This window comes from Pogona vitticeps, chromosome 1 (assembly GCF_051106095.1).
Source record: "Pogona vitticeps strain Pit_001003342236 chromosome 1, PviZW2.1, whole genome shotgun sequence".
Taxonomy (NCBI): Eukaryota; Metazoa; Chordata; class Lepidosauria; order Squamata; family Agamidae; genus Pogona; species Pogona vitticeps.
In genome coordinates this window covers 54,545,576-54,566,266 of record NC_135783.1, presented here as the reverse complement: position 1 = coordinate 54,566,266, position 20,691 = coordinate 54,545,576, and the positions used below count along the sequence as shown (strand labels likewise).

General features: G+C 39.2%; 1 protein-coding gene and 1 long non-coding RNA gene across 5 annotated transcripts; both read left to right on the top strand.

The window, feature by feature from the left end:
- Positions 1-6,249: 6,249 nt before the first annotated feature.
- Positions 6,250-14,168, top strand: ZBTB18 (zinc finger and BTB domain containing 18). 4 transcript variants are annotated; one of them, XM_020787712.3, is made up of 3 exons: positions 6,281-6,373; positions 8,756-8,838; positions 10,603-14,168. In XM_020787712.3, the coding sequence occupies exons 2-3, from the start codon at positions 8,826-8,828 to the stop codon at positions 12,183-12,185; spliced, it is 1,596 nt and encodes a 531-aa protein (XP_020643371.1). In that variant the 5' UTR covers positions 6,281-6,373; positions 8,756-8,825; the 3' UTR covers positions 12,186-14,168. The 4 variants fall into 4 exon arrangements, with proteins under 4 accessions (XP_020643380.1, XP_020643371.1, XP_020643389.1 ...); XM_020787721.3 differs by lacking the exon at positions 8,756-8,838 and having other exon boundaries at positions 6,250-6,373; XM_020787730.3 differs by lacking the exon at positions 6,281-6,373 and having other exon boundaries at positions 8,511-10,022.
- Positions 14,169-15,438: 1,270 nt separating this feature from the next.
- On the top strand, positions 15,439-18,868 carry LOC144585870 (uncharacterized). Its single transcript, XR_013540462.1, has 2 exons — positions 15,439-15,649; positions 15,863-18,868. It is a non-coding gene; the product is annotated as an uncharacterized LOC144585870 (long non-coding RNA).
- The last annotated feature ends 1,823 nt before the right edge of the window (positions 18,869-20,691 follow it).

Here is a 20,691-nt window from a genome sequence, read left to right as displayed (position 1 = left end):
AATAAACATGGTAAAGAGCAATGTGAATAAAATGACCTTACTATACTAAGGCAAGAGTGAAGGCAAGAGGAGAAGGGGACGACAGAGGACGAGATGGTTGGACAATGTCACCGAAGCTACTCTGGCGCTCGCACCTCGTGCACCTGCCTGACACTCCAAACACAGGGCACACGAAGGCAAACCAATACTCCTTTCTACCCCACTGCCACCAGTTGATCACTAAATCAACATTAATTATGGAAGGATGAAGATGCAGGTCCAAACTTCATTGTCTTTTAAATAAAACGTTTTTATTGATTACAGATGTCTGAATATTAATCATAGGTAACTTCTATTATCATCAGTCTCAACTTTCTGTTTGTCATTAGAGTTCTTATTCACTTTTCACTCTAATCACACCTCAGATCTCCCAAATACCACACTCTGTCTCTCCACTCTCACTCACTCTCTCGAGTCTGACTGACTCACTCTCGGACTCCACCTCTCTTTAAATATCTCTGGGCTCCACTTCTCAGCAACATTAACCTGCAACATAATAAGGGTGAACACTACAGCTACCAACATGAATTTGGCCAAACTCCAGGAAGCAGAGGAAGACAGGAGGGCCTGGTGTGCTCTGGTCCATGGAGTCACAAAGAATTTGCAAAGGCTTTCACGGCTGGGATCTAATGGTTGTTGTGGGTTTTTTGGGCTCTTTGGCCGTGTTCTGAAGGTTGTTCTTCCTTCAGAACACGGCCAAAGAGCCCGAAAAACCCACAACAACTATGAGTCACAAAAAGTCGGACATGACTTAACTAAACAACAACAACAACAACAATAAGATCCAGAAAACCTGGTTATTGTTCTCTGTGACTTTAACTGACTCTGCACAGAAAGCTAACTTCCACTCAGACTGACATGTTAAGAGTTTTGTTTAAAAAAACTATTTAAAATAGAAAAATGGAACCTTTGTGTTAAATATACCTGTTCTGTGTGTGCAGCACCACTAATAAAGCATCTATAACTCCCTCTCTGTAAAATACAACTCCACATTGCAACATCAGCACAGAGTCTGAGGCAGCACACTTCAGGCTTAGCATTGCTTGGGGGTTATAAACTGAAGTTGGCATGTTTAAAGGTGGAAGAGTTTTCCTAGACTCACTTTAATACATCCTCCCAAATGATACTTTCATTTTTTTTTAAAGAATGAATAGCATTAACTTGTTTTACAGTCATGGAGAAACATTCCTGCTCTTTCTGGTTTATAAAAACTCATCTTTCAAATTTTTGCTTGTTTTGTGTATTACCTAGGGATGCCTGACATGAAAGGTGTTTTATAAATGTATGTAGAGGCCAGATGTATTGCCAGATGTTGCACAGAAAAAATGCACTCCAGCTAAACAGCTCCTGTTTGTATTTAATTTTTTCTCTCACACAAAGGCTCAGGGCCAAAGAAGACACGACAGCAACAGATTCATGTAGAATCTGCTTTGCCACTCAATTCCTGTAATGATCATCTGTGCGCGGAATCTAAGTGCAAACACATTTGAGTGAGGAGCAGGTAAATTCTGAACAAGTCACAACCCACCCTTTAGGGTCCCCCCCCCCCACTTGATGAGAGTACACAACTATAAAGCAGATTAGAAGTGGCTAAAAAATACGTTTGGAGAGAAACACTGCTAGAGGGTCAACTGTTTCCTTTCTGCAAATACTTTTTTCTAAATCATTCTTCTCTCACACAACCTTATCAGCAGGATCCAGCTTAAGTCCTACCACCTAGTCTTCCCTAGCTGTTCTGTTTGGCTTTAAAATGCACTCAATTTACCATGTATCTCTCAACTCTCCACAGCAGCAACAACATTCATTTCCTAAAACTGTGCATACCAAAATAATAATAATAAATCAAGATACAAAGATATTCAGTTATTTGATTTTTTAAAAAAATACTGCTGATTTCTAAAATGATTTTCAGTAACTATTTCTTAAAGACCCCACATCAAAAATTCAATTATAATTTAAGATTCAAGAATCTGAATTTGGGGGAAAGAAAGGAATCCGTACTCTGTGGCTTCTGTTGCTGTCTTATCCCATTTCCAATATTCCTGTTGTCTCTAGTCAAATACTTGTGGCCTCTTGAAGATTACTGTGCTGCTGGCATCTGTCTGGCACCACCTAAAAGAAATATGCATTCAAATACAACAATTTAAATGGCAGTGACACATGGGAAGTGGTGGTCCTAGCCACAATATACCCAAACTGCCTCCTCTTCTTCCTGCCTGGAAGCCCACAGAGTTTTACTGCATAGTTACTGGCACCAAGGAATCAGAAAACTGCTTTGAAAGAGCAAGTTATAATTTTACATTCTGATGGAGGTGTTTCCTCTTAGACCTTAACTGAAACCATTTATTCATGCATCAATAGAACCTAAGCAGGTGTAACTACGCACACACAGAACTGCCGTCAATCTATTCTTATAGAAGACGTGGCCTATTACTTTAATTCATATCTTATACTGTATATTATTTGGTTATCTCTTATTTAAGAAAACAATGATCCTGCCCCTCTCTTACAATACAATAAAGGAAAAAAACTTACTGTAGTTCTCTTGCCAATACTCATTCTTAAAATTGTAACAATGTAAAATTTTAAAAGATGGTGCTTTTTATTTTTTTCCTCTGAGAGCCTAACAAAGGGGTTCAGAATGAGTTCTAATATTTGGACCACAACAATCTGTTCATAAGCAAATCTAAAACAAGAGTAACTGCATTAACTCAAATCATTTTCTTCAAATACAAGTTAAAGTGAAGAAACAACATTTTATGTTACTTATTCTCTAAGTATCCATTTTATAAATCCCTTCCCTATTAGCAACCCTTCACCACTCCCTGTTTGCAGCATCACCTTTAAAGGCATGTCTGGGGAAATGGGCTTTAATGCTACTGGGGCAGGCTCGCTATCATGGCTCCATCACCCTCATAGGCATACTAGGAGGCAGACGGGGGCCTCCTCAGGAGCTGCCTGTAAGTTGTGGACCTTAAGCAAGGTGAGGGTAGACTGTCTCTGCCCTTCTGCCCTTGCAACAATGGACAAAGATTTTTTTTTTCATTCAGACATGCTTTGGGCAGCTGTCTCAGCCTTTGGCAGGGATGGGGGTGCTGACATTTTCTCATGATGTGCATTTTATTCTGTTACTGTTTTAATATGATAATCAATCAAACTATGGTTTACTTTACCATACTTTTACCTATATTTAATTTTCTAAGTTATGCTATGGGTATTGACAGAAAGGTAAGATATAATATCAACAGACAAAATATGTAAGTCTGTGGCTTCATATTTTCTGTCCAGATACATTTACATTATGAAAAGGATAATACTATTTTTTGTTACTTCCATATATTATAAAATGTACCTTGAGTCCTAGTTTCAGGAGAAAGGGGGGAATATAAATCAGTCACATAGGGAATAGGTCACCATAAATCTGCTATTCCAACATACATAATAGACTTTTAGTAGCAGAAATACCTTCCACTGACATAAGCATTTCAATTAATGCTGGGTCATCAGTGCTACCTTAGAAAAATGAAAGTCATTACAGCAATGCCACCAGATCAAGGGGAGCTCTTGATTGGTCTTATACCAATTTCTCCTCACAAGGTGCTGGCTAGAGACTTCTCTCAGTTGCAATCCAAAATCATCATGTTTTCCATCTCTGTTCCATTATTAATTCCAGTGAGTTGCTTCTAGTTTCCACTGCAACACTAGTTCCAAAATCATACATGCATTAAGTTTTAAGATTCAAGCTTAGAAACACTGCTCCCCCTTTACATAATGATGTCTCCCTTTTTATCTGGTACTGTATGCCCAAAGCATCCTATAATGCTTGTTTTCTGTTACCTCCTGATGACAAGTCATGGAACAAAAACAAGCTAATTTACCTCATGCACAAAAGTTTCTCATAGGATTAACAGACATTTTAACCACTTATGGGTCTCTGCTTCTGATTACCTCCCAACTGTATCATCCAGTTTGACCCTTAATCTTAAGGGGGCGAAATCATTGAGTGAAAATCCTGGAAATCAGTGTACCCTTATAAGCGAGAAAGCAAGACAGCTCTCCAATTGTATATAACAATGTTGATCTTTCTGTAAATGAGTGAGCAAAAAGAGGAGTCAACAGCAAGATTGTTAGAAAGCAGTGATACTCTGTAGCAGACAACAATACTGTCTCATTTTAGGCTTTTAACAATGCATGCAACATAAGGGAAACAATCATATTGCCTTTTGAAGAGCTTTCTGCAATTATTGTGCCTTTTAGATTTTTCTGTGGTAAGAAAAGCAGTGGGCGTGGGACACAGGTGGGTTATACATGGGAGACACTGTCATCTACACACCCACATACAATCCATGGTTGAGCCAGGGTAAAAGGTAAAGGTAAAGGTTCCCCTTGACAATTGTCCAGTCGTGTTCGACTCTAGGGGGCGGTGCTCATCCCCGTTTCCAAGCCCTAGAGCCAGTGTTTGTCCGAAGACAATCTTCCGTGGTCACATGGCCAGTGCGACTTAGACACAGAACGCTGTTACCTTCCCACCGAGATGGTACCTATTTATCTACTTGCATTTGCATGCTTTCGAACCACTAGGTTGGCGGGAGCTGGGACAAGCAACGGGAGCTCACTCTGTTGCGTGGATTCGATCTTACGACTGCTTGGTCTTCTGACCCTGCAGCACAGGCTTCTGCGGTTTAGCCCACAGCGCCACCACGTCCCAGGGTAAATGCACAATAAAAGCTTCATCTGGAACTACTCCAGATCATAAATGTAGTCTTGCAAAGGATTGTTCTTTCCCTTCATTCATATTGGTGGCCTAGTGACCGGTGTGTCACCTACAGAATGTCTTTACATTGAGTGCTGAATTTCTAATATGTGAATTACCAAGGCTGAGAACTCATTCAATTTAATTTAAAAGCTCCTCCCCTTAATTTGGTGTATGTGTGTGTGAACAGGAGAGTTGTGATTTTTTTGATCCCAGGCTAAGAAAGATGATGAAGGACGCAAAGAATGGCCACGGTTTTGAAAGAGGTTTGAAATGGTTCCTGCAAGCTAACATTGGGCAGGTGCATTCCCCTCCCTTTGTAATAAGGAAACTTCACCATCCCATCCTACAGAACAGGCTGAATGAAGTTTATCTATAAACTCATCGAAGATACGATCGAGTGGGAGGCGGGGGAAGAGAGGAGCGCGATTCTTTCCAAAACGACAAAGGGCGCTGGATTAAAGAGAAGGGTGACTCCTGCAGTCCTCAGCAAAAAGGTGCGAACCCCAGAAAGGTAAGCAGAAGTTTAAAAAAAAACTGCAAAGCAACCACACGAGCCCCTTCAGCAGTGGGTTCACTCGCCGGGAGAAGGCCGGCCTTTCTCCCTTTCCAGACATAATCAGAGGCATTTGTGACGAGGCAGTATAGCAGCAGGCATAACTGAAGGGGCTTGCGGGTCTCGGACAACCCCGGAGGCAGGCCTCGCCTTTCACCCTGCCTGCCTGCCTGCTTCTCTTTCTCTCACCCGAGCCCCACAGCCATTATTCCCCACCATGCATTGCGCCCAGAGAGGTGGGGGGGGAAAGCCCTGCCCGATCTCTTCCCTCGCTTCCTCCCGAGGCCGAGGAGACTGCAGTGGGGGAGAAGGACGCGCAAACTGACCCGGGACTGCGAATCCCCGCCCCTTCTCCCAGACCCAGCAACTCGCCTGCCGCCCAGCCCGGTGGAGCCTTCGCCCCGCCCCTAGCGCTCTGATTAGCTGCCACCGAGAGTTTGCTCGACTTCCTCTCCTTGCCATTGGGCGGACTTTGTTTGTCGATCAGCAGCGCCCATCCCCTCCGATTGGAGGAGGCTGCCCTGTGGGCCGGCCGCGCTGTCAGTCAGGGAAACTGGTCAGGGAAGGAAGGAAAGAAGGAGGGGAGGGGAGGGAAGGAAACATCTGGCTGCCGCAGCCCGGGCCCGTCTGTGCCGCCGCCGCCGCCGCCGCGCGTGCTCCTGCGCTGCGTGCGCCTCGCTCCCCGCCCCCCTCTCCCTCCCTCCCGCTCCGCCGGCCCGCCCGGGATCCTCCGGGGCTCTGCCATGGGGAGCCGCTGAGACCGCGCGCGGGGGGGGGGGCTGCCTCGCTCCCGCCCTCGCTGCCCCATCTTCGTTGCCCCCCTTGGTGGTCCCTCACTCACTCACTCGCTGCCTTGGGGGCGGGGAGAGAGAGAGGGAGGGGGTCGCCGGGCGGGGGCCACGGGCACTCAGAAGCTGAGGAGGAGGAAGGGGGGGGCAGCGGCCAAAAGAGGAAGCGGCGGCGGCGGCGGCGGCAGCGGCACCCCCGAGAGGAGCGCGGCTGAGACTTGGGGGCCGCTCCAGAGTGTGAGTCCCGACCCTAACCCCCCCCACCACATACACGTCCATGGGACTGCGCGGCGAAGGGGAGCCGGGAGAGGGGGGGAGAGAGTGCCGGTTGACGGGGCTGAAGCGGCCCCATGTCTCCCTAAGAGGGGAGTGAAGCAGCAGGTTGCTTACAACGGGGATATGGGGAGGAATAGCTTGTTATGGGGCAGTTGGTGGGGTTTTTTTTGGGGGGGGGAGAGGATAGTAAAGTAACGAGGTGTATGAGAGGCAGGGGTTTTCAGTAGGTTCCGGGGTGGCCGAAGAGAAGGGCGCTGTAAGGGTTTGGGGGGGTGTTCTAGGGGGGCCTGGGGAGCCCCTTAAAGTGAGGAAAGGCTTTCAAAGGTGTGGGGAGAGGAGGGGGGTCTCCCTGAATGTATCGGGGTGTGGGGGGGGGTGTGGAGAGGAAGGTAGAACTTGCCTCTGAAACTGAACTCTGCAGGCTAGGACCAGGAAGCAAGAGAGGTAGAGCGGAGGGGGCTGTGTTAGGAGAGGGTCAGGCGGTTAATGGGTCAGGGTGGAGGGGAGCCTATTTTGGATGAGAAGGAATGGGGTTGGGAGCAGGTGTGTGTGTGTGTGTCTTGGGATGGGGTTACGTAGCAACAGGGTGGAGGAGGAAGCTGTTCAGCAGGTTGGAACTGTAGAATAGGGAAGGATCCAGGCTTTTAAGTTTGCAGCCTTCTATGCAGGATGGAAGGAGGAGGAGGTGGTTTTGGTAGGGCGGTTGGGCTGAGATCAGGAGCAGATGGGGGGAGCAGAGAGTCCTTTGTGTGTGGCAGCGTTAGTCTGTATGTGTTTTTGTCTTGCAGCTCAGAAGGTCAAGGAAGTAGATTATTTGGGGCGCAGTGCAGCTGTGGAGACAAGGCAGTGTAGATGAGGAGCCTGAGGAGAGAGCACCGTGTTCTATCCCAGAACTCAGATCTTCCAGCTACTTTTCTTTTGTTGTTGCTCTGGCTACTGAGATCTGGGCTGTTTCTGTATTTGTGGGCTTCCTTCTTTCCTGTCTGTACTGCTACTCTTCCGCCTTCTCTTCCTTCCATTGGCTTTCTTTGGTCGCTGCACGCTTTACATTGTATCAGGAAGTGGATTACATTATCGTTGGCTCACTCTTGAACTTTGTGTCTCACTATGAAGTGCAAAAAGAAAATGCATATTGTGTGCTAATCTGCCTTATCCCATATTCATCCATCTAAATTTTGATAATCTGTTAAGAATTGTAGCAACTGAGATTAGGTAACAGCAGTTGCAGTAAAATAAAAGTGCATGGTAAACGGAGCACTTACTTCATTGAGTATAAAGTTATAAAGGCCTACGAGAGTCTAGCTAGTCACTTCTTAATTCTGCTGTATTGAACAACTTGTTTCATTTTAACTTATTACCCCACTACTTTCTTCTCAAGAAAAAGAGAGTATGATGTTTTATTTCCATTGTCCTGAATGAGTTTTCTATATGCTTGTACAGTAAAAACAGTAATTATGTTTTAATGTAGATGGTGGTACTTTTGCCTCCCTAAAGCAATATAGCAAAAAGTGTTGAATATTCCATGCCACAAACAGGTTATGTTTGACAAACCAAAGTTGAACAACACTGAACATTATTTTGCAGAGCAAAAATCTGTAATATGAGGATTTGGAAGGGGAAAAGAAAACCTTGACCTTGTATAAAACAATATGTTTTCAAGAGCACAGACTAAAGTGTTTGTATTCTCCCATTTATTTTATATTAAGCATGTTGAAAGAAATTACAGTATTCCTTTACTCATAAGTAGTGAAGTCTTTCATTTTTTTAGGCAAGGCAAAAAAAAAATGCTTTGACAATGATATCCCCTACAAGCTTTTTAAAAATCTTGACTAAATCTGTAGAAGACATGGACTGTTTGCTGAATTGCAGAAGTGAAAGCAATATTTTAAAATGAACTCCTGGGCTCAGTAAAAATGGATTAGTGTGCCTTGAATAAGTTCTCAGTGTAAAAAATCCTCCAGAAACTTATGACAGAAGGGTTGCTATACTGTATATGCAGTGGAGACCCATATGTTTAAGGGCTTTTCCCCCCTTTTCTCTGTTAGAAAGTTTTGAAAAAGGAGACTTTGAAGTATTTTGTTTATACTAACAGACAAGAAAAGTTCTCCCAAGAAAAAGCTGGTGGCAGGAGTGTAGAGGAGTAGCATATGGCATTAAAAGGAGCACAGCTGGAGGTAGCATTTCCATCTGAACATGATGTCAGAGCAGCTGACAGCCTGCCATCCCTCAGCCTTTTATTCTAACACACAGACAGAGAGTGAGTGTGTCTGCAGATCTGTGTGTAGGGAAGGTATCTCATTCCTCTCTAACATCATCTCCACTTTGCATCTGTCTCTCTCTTAGTCTGCTTTTTTCCACCGATCTAACAGACCTGGAGCCAGCAAGACTCGGACAAAAGGACTTAATCAGGTTTATGTGTGCTAAAGGTAGGAACAGCGGTAGGCTAGTTATAGTGTATTTCTCTCTTGGTGTTTATTTAATTTCAGAATAAGAATCCCATTACAGTACTTGTTTAATGAGGTTTAAGAAGAATAAGTGCAGTTCAGTGAAAAGGAGACAACATATCATATTTCATTTCAGGTTTGGACTATGTGTTGACCTGTTTTTTTCTTATGTAGTTATATTAAGTTATATATGTTTAAAATAATTTAGTCCCACTGTTTTTGTTCTTTTCAGTACTGAGACCGTAATTCATGGTGTGTTTGGGGGGGGGTATTGTCATGGCAATATAGCTAGTTACAAATATTCTAATAGCACTGCTTAAGGATAAAGAAGAAGAAAGGATTGAAATGGCATATATGATTGAGACTGTAGGACATAAGAATATCTTGTGCATCATGATTTCTACTATTCAACTTTATGCTTCAAGACCAAGTCACAGAACTCTAGAAATCTGCAGCCTTTCTTTTCTTGGAAAAAATGAAAATTGTATATATGTTAAATTTAAAGAATAACTTGTTTAGTCCCAATCTTTTTTCTTTTTATTTGTCAATGAAATTTATTTTGCTGCAACAGTAATTGTTTGAGAGGAGGTTTCTGTGTTCACGACTAATTTAGAACTTGTAGATTTGAGCTGCCTGAATTGGCCAGACAGCTGTAATCGCACTCCTCTATTCTTAATCTCTTTATCTGGGCAGCAGCTGCCATATGGCCACAGTCAGCTGGATCAGATGTTTATAAGCTTCCTTCTTCGTCCCTCTCTGTCCTTTCAGCCTCCTAATTTGATCACAGCTACCTTGTGAGCTGCCCTCCAATCTTTATTTTTAGCCCTCTTAAGGATTAGGATTGATGTTGGCTGTGGGGCACTTAAAGTGATTGTATTGTAAATCTTCTTGCTTTATTCTAGCAGTATATTTTGTGGAGTATACTTGGGACAGGATTGTAACTTCAAGAATATGTCTTCATGCCTAAAGATGCAGCTGCTATGTGTAACTAGTTGGCACAACTTTGATTTCAAACCATAGAAATGGGGAAATAGTTAAGGTGTTTCACTAGAAACTTTCAGTGTTTCTTTTCCTCTGCTTTTCTTCTAAAGAGTAGTTACAGTGATTTAAATGATCATAACAATAGTATCCAGAAGAGAAAGAAAAAGGGATAAAATGTTAATAAGGTATTTTTTTTCATTGTTTACCAGTGGAAACATTCTTTATGTGTTTAGGATTTTTAACAGAAGGGCAGCCACTTCTCTATGATTACACCTGTTTGATTTTTGTCTATTCCTTTAAAGTTTTTTCCCTGTTGATCAATTATTTTGCCAAAAAGAAAAGTCTAGCATTCACAGAGGAGGTCACATTCATCTATTGGCAAAGCATTTCAGAATCCATTGTTTTCTTATTGTAACATATGATTTTTCAACCTATCTTGGTAGGATTGCAAATGTTGCATTTTGAGTTTTTGCTTCTGTATTCATACAGAAATATGTGACATTTAACCTAATGAAGTTGAATAATTTACACCCCCCACCACCAACCTACTCCTTCACAATAGGATATAATTTGGGGGTCTACAAAAGATAATTCAACATTTTTAAAAAACATGAAAAGTTGACTAATTTATATGATTTGTTGCATGCTGCAAATATAGGTCATTAATAGCATCACATCTACAAAATTGTTACAATATTGTGTGCAGTCATCTGTAGGTGTAAGATCAATTACTTCCAGTGTTTAACTAAATCTTTTTTATCCTAGGTTATGAAGACAGCATGGAGTTTCCTGACCATAGTAGGCATTTACTACAGTGTCTGAGTGAGCAGAGACATCAGGGTTTTCTTTGTGACTGTACCGTTCTGGTAGGAGATGCCCAATTCCGAGCACACAGAGCTGTGTTGGCTTCGTGCAGCATGTACTTCCACCTATTTTACAAGGACCAGCTGGACAAAAGAGACATTGTTCATCTGAACAGTGACATTGTTACAGCCCCAGCTTTCGCTCTCTTGCTTGAATTCATGTATGAAGGGAAACTCCAGTTCAAAGACTTGCCCATTGAAGATGTGCTAGCAGCTGCCAGTTATCTCCACATGTATGACATTGTCAAAGTCTGCAAAAAGAAGCTAAAAGAAAAAGCCACTACGGAAGCAGACAGTACTAAAAAAGAGGAAGATGCTTCTAGTTGTTCAGACAAAGTAGAGAGCCTTTCTGATGGCAGTAGCCACATTGCAGGAGATATACCCAGTGATGAAGATGAAGGAGATGATGAAAAATTGAACATTCTGCCTAGCAAAAGAGACTTGGCGGCTGAGCCTGGGAACATGTGGATGAGATTGCCCTCGGACTCAGCAGGCATTCCCCAGAGTGGCGGAGAGGCAGAGACACACGCAACAGCAGCTGGAAAAACAGTAGCCAGCCCCTGCAGCTCAACAGAGTCTTTGTCCCAGAGGTCTGTCACCTCCATGAGGGATTCAGCAGATGTTGACTGTGTCCTGGACTTATCTGTCAAGTCAAGCCTATCTGGAGTTGAGAATCTGAACAATTCTTATTTCTCTTCACAGGACATGATTAGAAACAACCTGGTTCAGGTGAAAGTGGAGAAAGAAGCTTCCTGTGATGAGAGTGATGTTGGCACTAATGACTATGACATGGAACACAGCACTGTGAAAGAAAGTGTGAGCACTAATAACAGGGTACCGTATGAGCCAGCCCATCTGGCTCCTATGAGGGAAGACTCTGTTTTGAGGGAGTTGGAGAGAGAGGACAAAGCAAGTGATGATGAAATGATAACTCCAGAGAATGAGAGAGTTCAGGTGGAAGGAAATATGGACAGCAGTCTGCTTCCTTATGTCTCCAACATACTGAATCCCGCAGGCCAAATTTTCATGTGTCCCCTCTGCAACAAAGTCTTTCCTAGTCCCCACATTCTGCAGATTCATTTAAGTACGCACTTTCGAGAGCAGGACGGGATCCGCAGCAAGCCTGCCACTGATGTCAATGTCCCAACCTGCTCCTTGTGTGGTAAGACTTTTTCTTGCATGTACACCTTGAAACGTCATGAAAGGACTCATTCAGGTGAAAAACCTTACACTTGCACCCAGTGTGGAAAGAGCTTCCAGTACTCCCACAATCTGAGCCGCCATGCCGTAGTTCATACACGGGAGAAGCCACACGCTTGTAAGTGGTGTGAGCGCAGGTTCACACAATCTGGAGACCTTTACAGACACATTCGGAAGTTTCACTGTGAGTTGGTGAACTCATTATCTGTCAAAAGTGAAGCACTGAGCTTACCTACTGTCAGAGACTGGACATTAGAAGATAGCTCACAAGAACTTTGGAAATAGAATTTTTATATATATAATTAATATATATATAAATCTATATAATTGTGGTACAGTCTAAAAGCAGTCTTGTTTCCTTGAACTGAAAGTTTGGCCATTAGCTTGTTTTATGCACTTTAAGGCGGCATGAACATTTCACTATTTAGTGCTTTGATAATATGAACTATAGAAATGAGACTATTAAACATCATTAAAATTTCCCCATCAAGTAAGTAGTTTTTTTAAACAAATCTGCAAATGAACAATTATGATTTTTAAGTTCTATATAACTTTACTTCCAACACTGCATAATTTCAAATTCCATTTAAAACAAAATCAGTAGTCCCCTCCAGTGTTTTATGAATTGGTTATATTTTTAAAACTGCATGCATCTTTTCTAGCTGTGGGAAACCTGAATGCTTTTAGACCGAAGTGAAACATTTCTGAAATGCTGGAATGTCTATTTTTAAACACGCAGTTGAAATATTATTGTAATTTGTGAATTACTACAATTCCCAATTGAAAAAATTATCCACTACCGTTTTTTTTGTTTTCTTTTTAAAAAATACACTGGAATTGTTGGGACTATATGAAGGTGTGCTTGGGATGCAAAAGGATGTTGCAGCTGCAGCAGTTGCGAACTGTGCATTTAAAAATGTGAATTACTGTTGTATACTGTAATTGATTAAATGGGCTGGGGGGTGTCAAGGAAATTGACAAGTTGTGTTAATGCTCTCAGTTGAGTCTTGAAAAGTAAATATTAACGCTACGGAAATGCATGCGTTTCAGTATATTTTGTCTTTGTTTGCATTGTATAACTTTAATGAGTGAGTTTTAAAACTTATTTAATTTTTTCATAGGAGAAAAACACCATGGGGAAAACTGGTGTTATGAAGAACATAAATGCACTGTTTTTTATTTTATATAATTTAAATTAATTTCCCACTGTCTTTAAGTTGAACAAAAACTACATGTTGATTTTAGCTATGTAAAGGAAGATAGTAATGTTTACAAACAGGCTTAGAGATTTGCATGTGCAGTGTACATTTATCAAAAAACCTGATTGCACAAATCCCATGCCAGCTCCAACTTTAGATGCATACAGTACCCATATAAGCATTTTTAGAATTCCTGCTGCACAAATTAACAATAGGTCATTCATTTTTTGCCCCTTGAAAAGATCCTATGGAGTGAAAAAGCCCCAGGCTGAAAGGACTAGAAAACCTTGATTGACATGGGGTGGAATGGGGTGGGGTGGGCAAACGGCGGGAGAAAAGTTGGGGGAGGGTTTGTGAGCTGTGTATCCAAGCAGCAAAGACTGCAGCCTGATGTGTGGTTTTAATGATCAACACGCAGGGCAAAAGCATTTTGCACAGTGTTTGTTTTCCTGTCTTGCACTTACAAATAAGGTCTATGGGAGTAGCATGGAAAACTGTTTTTTCTTCTTTCCGCTTTGTTTAGAATTTGATCGCCTTAACTACTGTAAACATAGCCTATTTTTGTGCTTAAGAAACTGAATGGAAAACTCCATTGTGTATTGCTGGACTGTTTTGGAAATATTTTGGTCAAATGTATGTTAATTTGGCTGTAATGGCATTTAAAGCAAACAAAAAAAAAAGCTGTGAAAATGGCCTTGGAGCATTATTTTTAGTTACTTGAATAGTCGCTAGGTTTTAAAAATACATTCTTTTTATTAATTTAGAAAAGACAATCAATGTCTGGAAAAATGGACTCTTGAATTTTATTTTATTTTTTTGTGGACGTGAGTGATTGTTTTTTTGGGGGGTTGCCCTTTAGTTTCACATTATTATTATTATTATTAATTATTATTATTATTTGGTTCTAAGAATTAGACTGACATCTAGCTTTGACAATCATAGTATGTTTTATTTTCCTGAGGGGGAGGGTGAATAACTTATAACGCTGTTTAGTTTTGTACTATTGGTGTGTTGGTGAATTTTTAAACTGTGTGCTAACTGCAATAAATTATACATACTGAGAAATCAATTAGTAGTCTTCTCCCCTTTTTAAACATTGAAATTACAGAATATTTTTGATAATGAACACACATACGTTTTCTACAGATTTTTACTTGTTTTATGGAATAATATACTTAGTGTTTGAAGTAGTTCTTAAAAATCATTTCTCTTAGGCAGATTAAACATTTGAAAACGCTGTATTTCTTAAAAGTTTTGCTACACAATAAATTTTTAAATCTCTACAGAGTGTTAATAGAAAATAATGATATTTACCAAGTAACACAATTCTAAATGTTATGATGGCACTAAAGTTTGAACCTGTCAGGACTGATATATACTGATGAGAATGTAGAATAGGATGGGACAAGGAGGGGAGGGGAATGACAGTTTTATTATTAGTTAATGATTATTGCCCTGGAGACAAAAAAGAGGTCATCCCAAATGGTGTATGGGCTCATATTATAAAAAATTCGAATTCTATTTTTTAGAATGGGAAAAGAAGAAAAAGTTTGTCTCTGTCAGAGTAATTGGTGAATATCCGATAACTAGACCAAGTTCTTGAAAGATTTGAAAACCTTTCAAACAGAATTGCTTTGTTGGTTTTCTAGATCAAAAGTTGTCTAGTACACTCGGGAATGGGTCGCCTGTTCCTAATCAGTGTCTTAACTGCTTTAGAAGCCTGTGATATGGCACAGATATTGAGAAGGTATTTTCAACTAAAATAGGTGTCTTTTAGATACATATATTTTCTACAATACTTTGTGGCCCACATTATCATATGTCAAAGAAATGATTGAATTACCTCAACATATTTTATGAAATTGTATACCTTAGATTTGTTTAGTTCTTTACTCCTTCTCAAGAGGATTGATGCCATTCTCAGGAAAAAGGCTATCTTAGTAGTAAGTGTGAGTTTCGTTCTTCTGGTATATATCATGAATATGTACAATTCAGGCTGCCAGTTTGAAAGTAATTCATGATAAACTCTAAAGTGTCTTTGAAGTGAAAATTTCCAAATAACATATTAATGGAAGAGTTTAGAGGTTACTACTTGTACTCATAGTTTGGTTACACAGAAGTACTAGTACATTGTTCTAGTAATACTCCTAAAAGTCTGTAAAGTTCTGATTACAATAAATATCCTGCTGTGCACTATTGTTGTGGGTTTGGGTGGAGTAATGAAAATATATTTGTAATCTAACAGAAAATGCTCAGATTCACTTTTATATGTGACATATGATTGTGTTATAAATGCCACAGAAGTTGAGCTTTTATTCTCAATTGCTTAGTGTTTCCATGTGAAAATAAAGTCCTTCAGAGTCCATGCCAGCTTGTAATAACCTGCAATATCATGTGATAAAGTCATCCTGGAGCATGATAAGAAGTAAAACACCTGCACAGAAGCAAGGAAAATGCTTGCTCACTTTTTCAGCAGAGTGGACACGAACAAGTCAGCAATGATGGAAATGGCACAGAACTTTACAGTGTTTAAATCCTAAAAATCACAGGGTATGTTGGATCATTGCATTTAAAACTGCTCTTGGTGAATTTGTTTGGTCTTAAAACATTTTAATGATAATGAAAACTGATTAAAATCAGTCTTGATTTAGTGTGCATCATGTAATGGAAATAAGTACAATATTTTTCTAGTAATTATTAACATGTTTTATACTTAAATTTGAAAATAATTGACTCCATTTATTGCACCCACTTATGTAACAGGAGTATACATGTGCATATATGTGCAGAATGTAAGTCACATTGTGTAAAGGAAGAAATTACCAGAAAAAAGTGCTAAACGTGTTGGAAGATGATCATTGAAAAGTGAAAATTATTATAAAGGTGAGTCAAAATGATTGTGTAGCTGACTGCCTTGATTTTTTGCTTTCTTATTAGCAGCTGCATTTGCTCACCTGTTCAGGAAGTATGCTCAGTTCATTTTCCCCTGTTGAACTAAATATTTGCTTTGCCGCTAAAACAGTAGTTAAAAAAATATAGCATTGCATCCTAAATTGTATGCTTTTGAAAGTTACAGCATATATGGGGTATGGGGGTTAGTTACCTCAGAAATCTGAGCTGTCTTTTTAAACTAGCTGGTAGAAAATCGGGTTTTGAATGCTATGTTACGTACAAGAATGCATGTATTTGAGTTAGAGAAGATGGTGGCTTAAAATGTTTGCTACTTCTTATTCAAAGTTAAACTCAACAAATAAGAATTAAAATTCTTACTTGAATTCCATACTATTTTTTTCTATACATTTAGCAATGAAGTGGGCATGATGTGTCTGAATTAATATCATTTTGTTTGTCCTGCCGATCCAGCCGTTATAACCCATTTTTACTGGACAAACAGAATGGTTGGTATAAAAATACTTTTGTATTAATACAATGCATAAGACGATATAGTTAGCATCAAGAACGTTGAGCTAAGCCTATGCTACCTTCAAGTTTGCCTCATATTTTGTCAGCTGGAGTCATTTGACATACTTTGTTAAATACTGTTACTTGGATCATTTAGCAGACTGAAGTTAGTTTTTACTGGCTTCTATTGCACTTCCCTGACAAAGTGAAAAGTTAGTATATTCTCTTCTGTCACTGTTTTACAACAGCCGGGCCAAAAAGAATACTGCATGGTTAAAGCCTAGAGCTAGAAGATCATTCTAGTGTGATAAAATCCACTAAACCTGTTAAAGGGTCTTAGTGATGACAGATTGTGTTTAGGCTTTTAAAAAATGATTCTCTTTTTTCATTATCAGTTTGAAAAAGGCATTTTGTTTAATGCTTCAAAATTTCTGTCAAATGTTTTTTTAAGCCTCACTTCAAGCCACAATATGTACATGCTTACATAGGAGTAGGTCCCATTGAGCTGAGTGAGGCTGAGTTGACATATATAGGATTGCATATCATGGCTTTCTTGTAAATCCTGTTTAAAAAAATAAGAGCAGATTTCAGTTTATTACTTTGGAAGACAATTTTAAATACTAACATATGATGCAAAATTAGGTGAATTTTTACTCCAGATTTGTTCTATTTGAAATAAGATATTATTTGTTTTGTATCAGGATTAATTTATATGTCACTGCCATTTTACATTCTACATTTTACATGTTGAGGATCATCCTTATCCCAACTAAACTGGAAGAAGGTTAAAAGTATTAATGTATTTGAAATGTGTTACCTGTATTCTAAAATTGCCTTGATCAACAGCAATAAGCACCCAATAAAATTCTGATGTACATTCGTCGTATAATACTTTGCATTCTGCTGAAAGAGAAGACCATTCACTGGGATCATGCAGATTTAAGGTCTAGAATAAGGACAGTTAAATTTAATCAAGTAAAACTTCAGAAATATTTAAGTGGTGTCAGTTGCAAAAACAAATGTGCTATTTTTTGCCTCACCACTATCTTAATGCAATATTGTACAGCATTGGTGGATTTTTAGATAACACAGATCTACAGCTGTTTACTTGTGAGTAAGCTCAGTGAGAGGTTCGAGTAGACTTGCGCTGTTAAACAACATCCCGTTAAACAAAATGTGCATTTGGAATTGTGTTGAATTTGGCTTATTGGGGAGCTCATTGGGATGGTGGGGAGGTGCTTTGGGGTTAGGAATCAGATTGGAGGGTTGTTTGTATTACTGTCGACTGCCTAGAGTAGTACCTTGGACTAAACCGGGCAGTAGACAAATTGCTTTAAATAAATGCTAGGGTATCTGTCATAAGGATTTATAGAACACTTTAGCAATTATTATATTCTGTAATGGTTGCATGATGATGGTACAGTTTCTAACCTTTTACTTAATTTTTAAAAACCTATGTAGGAAACATGCCAAAATATAGATTGATATGAACCAAATTAGTGCAAATTAGTGCATGAAACCCATTTTAGCTGTAAGAAAACATCTATACTGGATAAATGAAACTTTTAATTGTATAAAAATCTAGATCTTTGCTGCAGATGTCAAAATATGTTTGCATATCTCCCAAAGGCACAGTTCACCTTTTTTTATTCATCATTATTAATGTTTTAAATTGTCTCTCTCTTTATGGCTGAACATTAAGGATAAGCTTGTTTCTTAACTCTTTTTGAGGTTTTTCAAAATTGTTTCTGTGCAAATTATTGAACTCAATCACACTTTGAAATCACGGGAACAATATTTAGTCTTGACCTAATGAAGCCGCATTTATTTTAGTCGATCTGCTGCGGCATGTGAGGTGCTCAAGGAATAGTTTACTTTTGCTATCCCCCAGTGAGTTCCTTGGCCAAGAGTGATTTTGAACCAGGTTTTAAGTCCTAATCCAGCATGCTGTCTGCTACACCACCCATCGCTAAAGCCTACCCTTATGGAAATCTTATATATACAGCTATTTCTTGAGTGAGATTATTGAGTTTACATTTTCAGAAGCAATAAGTTGTTCTAGTGTGTTTCCAGAGAATCAACTAGGATTCTTAAAGATGTTTCATTGAATTCATGAGTGTTATCCAGGAATATATGAACTAAAATTTTTGCTCAGTTTCCTTTGGTTTCAGTGGGATACGAGTATAAAAGCTGACTAGTGCTTGATTGTATTATTATTTTTATGTATGAAAAAACTGATTAGGGATAGCATATCTTGCTAAGTCTTCATTACGATGTAATGTATAATAATACATAAACATCTACTGCTTTGTAAACAAGATCTTTAAGAATAAAAATTATGTCTAACCAAAAATAAAATAAAATAAACTTAATACTTGGAATAAAACTTGTTAAATAATTGTATTTGCATTTTAAAATATTTATTACACTTTTACTTACATGCTAAGCTGATGTAATTTCTGTATGCTTCTAGCAGTCATCTGAAAGGAAAAATGGGGAATGGTGTTGAGAAGTAGTTAAGTATACTATCGTTTTAAGTGCTGCATATTTAGCTTACAAGCCACTAGTAAAAGTGAGAAGGAATTTCTAGGCTGTTTTCCCCTGACAAAATTAATCACAAGTGGATTAACCTCCTGCTTTAGCTATGGTGATTTTTTAAAAAGAGCACAGGATGGGAATAGCAAAGTAACAGTGCATTAAATAACCAATTAACCAAAAATGTTATTTTTGTACTTATTGTTTAATAAATATTTATTCATTGTGGTACTTTATAATATAATCTATTTGGTACATAAAATCCAACTGAAGTAGCCATCTTAATCATAACATTTTAAAAAGGTCAAGCATGTAATTAAAACCCCTGGACATTCTGTATTTTTAAATTAAAGGAATGTTATGTGTTTCCTTTCTGAAACTGGTAGTAAGTGCAAAGGATATATAGTTAAAATGGCAAAAATGACTTTAATAGTAAGATAAATTGAAGAATAACGATATTGCAGATTCAACAAGTCTATGGCTGAAATCAAGTAGTAAGTTGCAACCAGTGTAAGCCCATTGAATCAGAGGGAATTTGATGTGTCATCTCCTCTGTAGGTTCCGTTAATACAAATTAATGAATTAAATTAATTACTCTAGTTGTGACTGGCTACTGGATTTCAGCCAATATTACAGTGGAGAAATGGTTGAGGATCATGCAAAAGTATATACAGTACCAGTACATGTAACTGAAGGTTCCTTTTCAGTGCTTCCAAGGAAGGAGGGATGCTAAATCCTCCACCAACCTGTTGCCTTTTTGTGCCACATCTCTTTATAACATATACAAGGTTTTCATTAGCTTGGAAAGAAATAAAATTTGGCCTAAGTTCAATGAGAATATACTATGCTTTGTTCAGATTTATCCAAAACAAGATTCCAATTTGTTTTTAAAGTATAGGTAGAAATTTCTTTATTAGATACCTGAGTAGTACAAACCTGATGAACTGAACCCTAAAAGGAACACATGAGCATCAGGCAATTTTAAATGGAACCAGCAATCTTATTCACATAGAATAGGAACATAGCCAGATACTCTTATGTGTTGCTCAGTTGCCCAGTATGTAGGAGTGCCAGTTAGAGAGTACAGGGGAGAGCATCAACTGAATCTTCACTGTGTGTTTGAGAATAGTGGTCAAATGTTACGTGTAAACCAAGTCACTTGGTCTACCCCACTGGTTCTACACTGATAATACTGTGGTTTTTAAAAATAATGATAGGTACTCTCAAATATATTGCTTTTGGGCAACATCTATTTCAACATGACCAAATGACCTTTAGCTTTTGCTGTATGCTACAAACCACTGCAGAAGTTTCAAATCACATCACAGATAGCTAGAGGAACAGAACAGTCATACTCTTCCTGTTGTAAAAATTTCAGGCATGGGATGTATAAGGAAAAGAAACGTATCTCATTGACAGTTCATTTCCACCAGGCAGGAATGAGGAATATGTTCCAGAATATATTTCAGGGCAAAGCTCCTGAGAGTGATCATGCAATATCAGAGAGCAGTAGCAATATGTTCAGTTTATGCTGACTTGCATTTGGGACCAATTTATATTATGTCCATATTAAGGCCATTGCAAATAGCCTTTATAACAGAGCTGGCAAGGTCAGAGAACTTTATCACATTGACTCCTTTGGAGCAGTGCCAGCA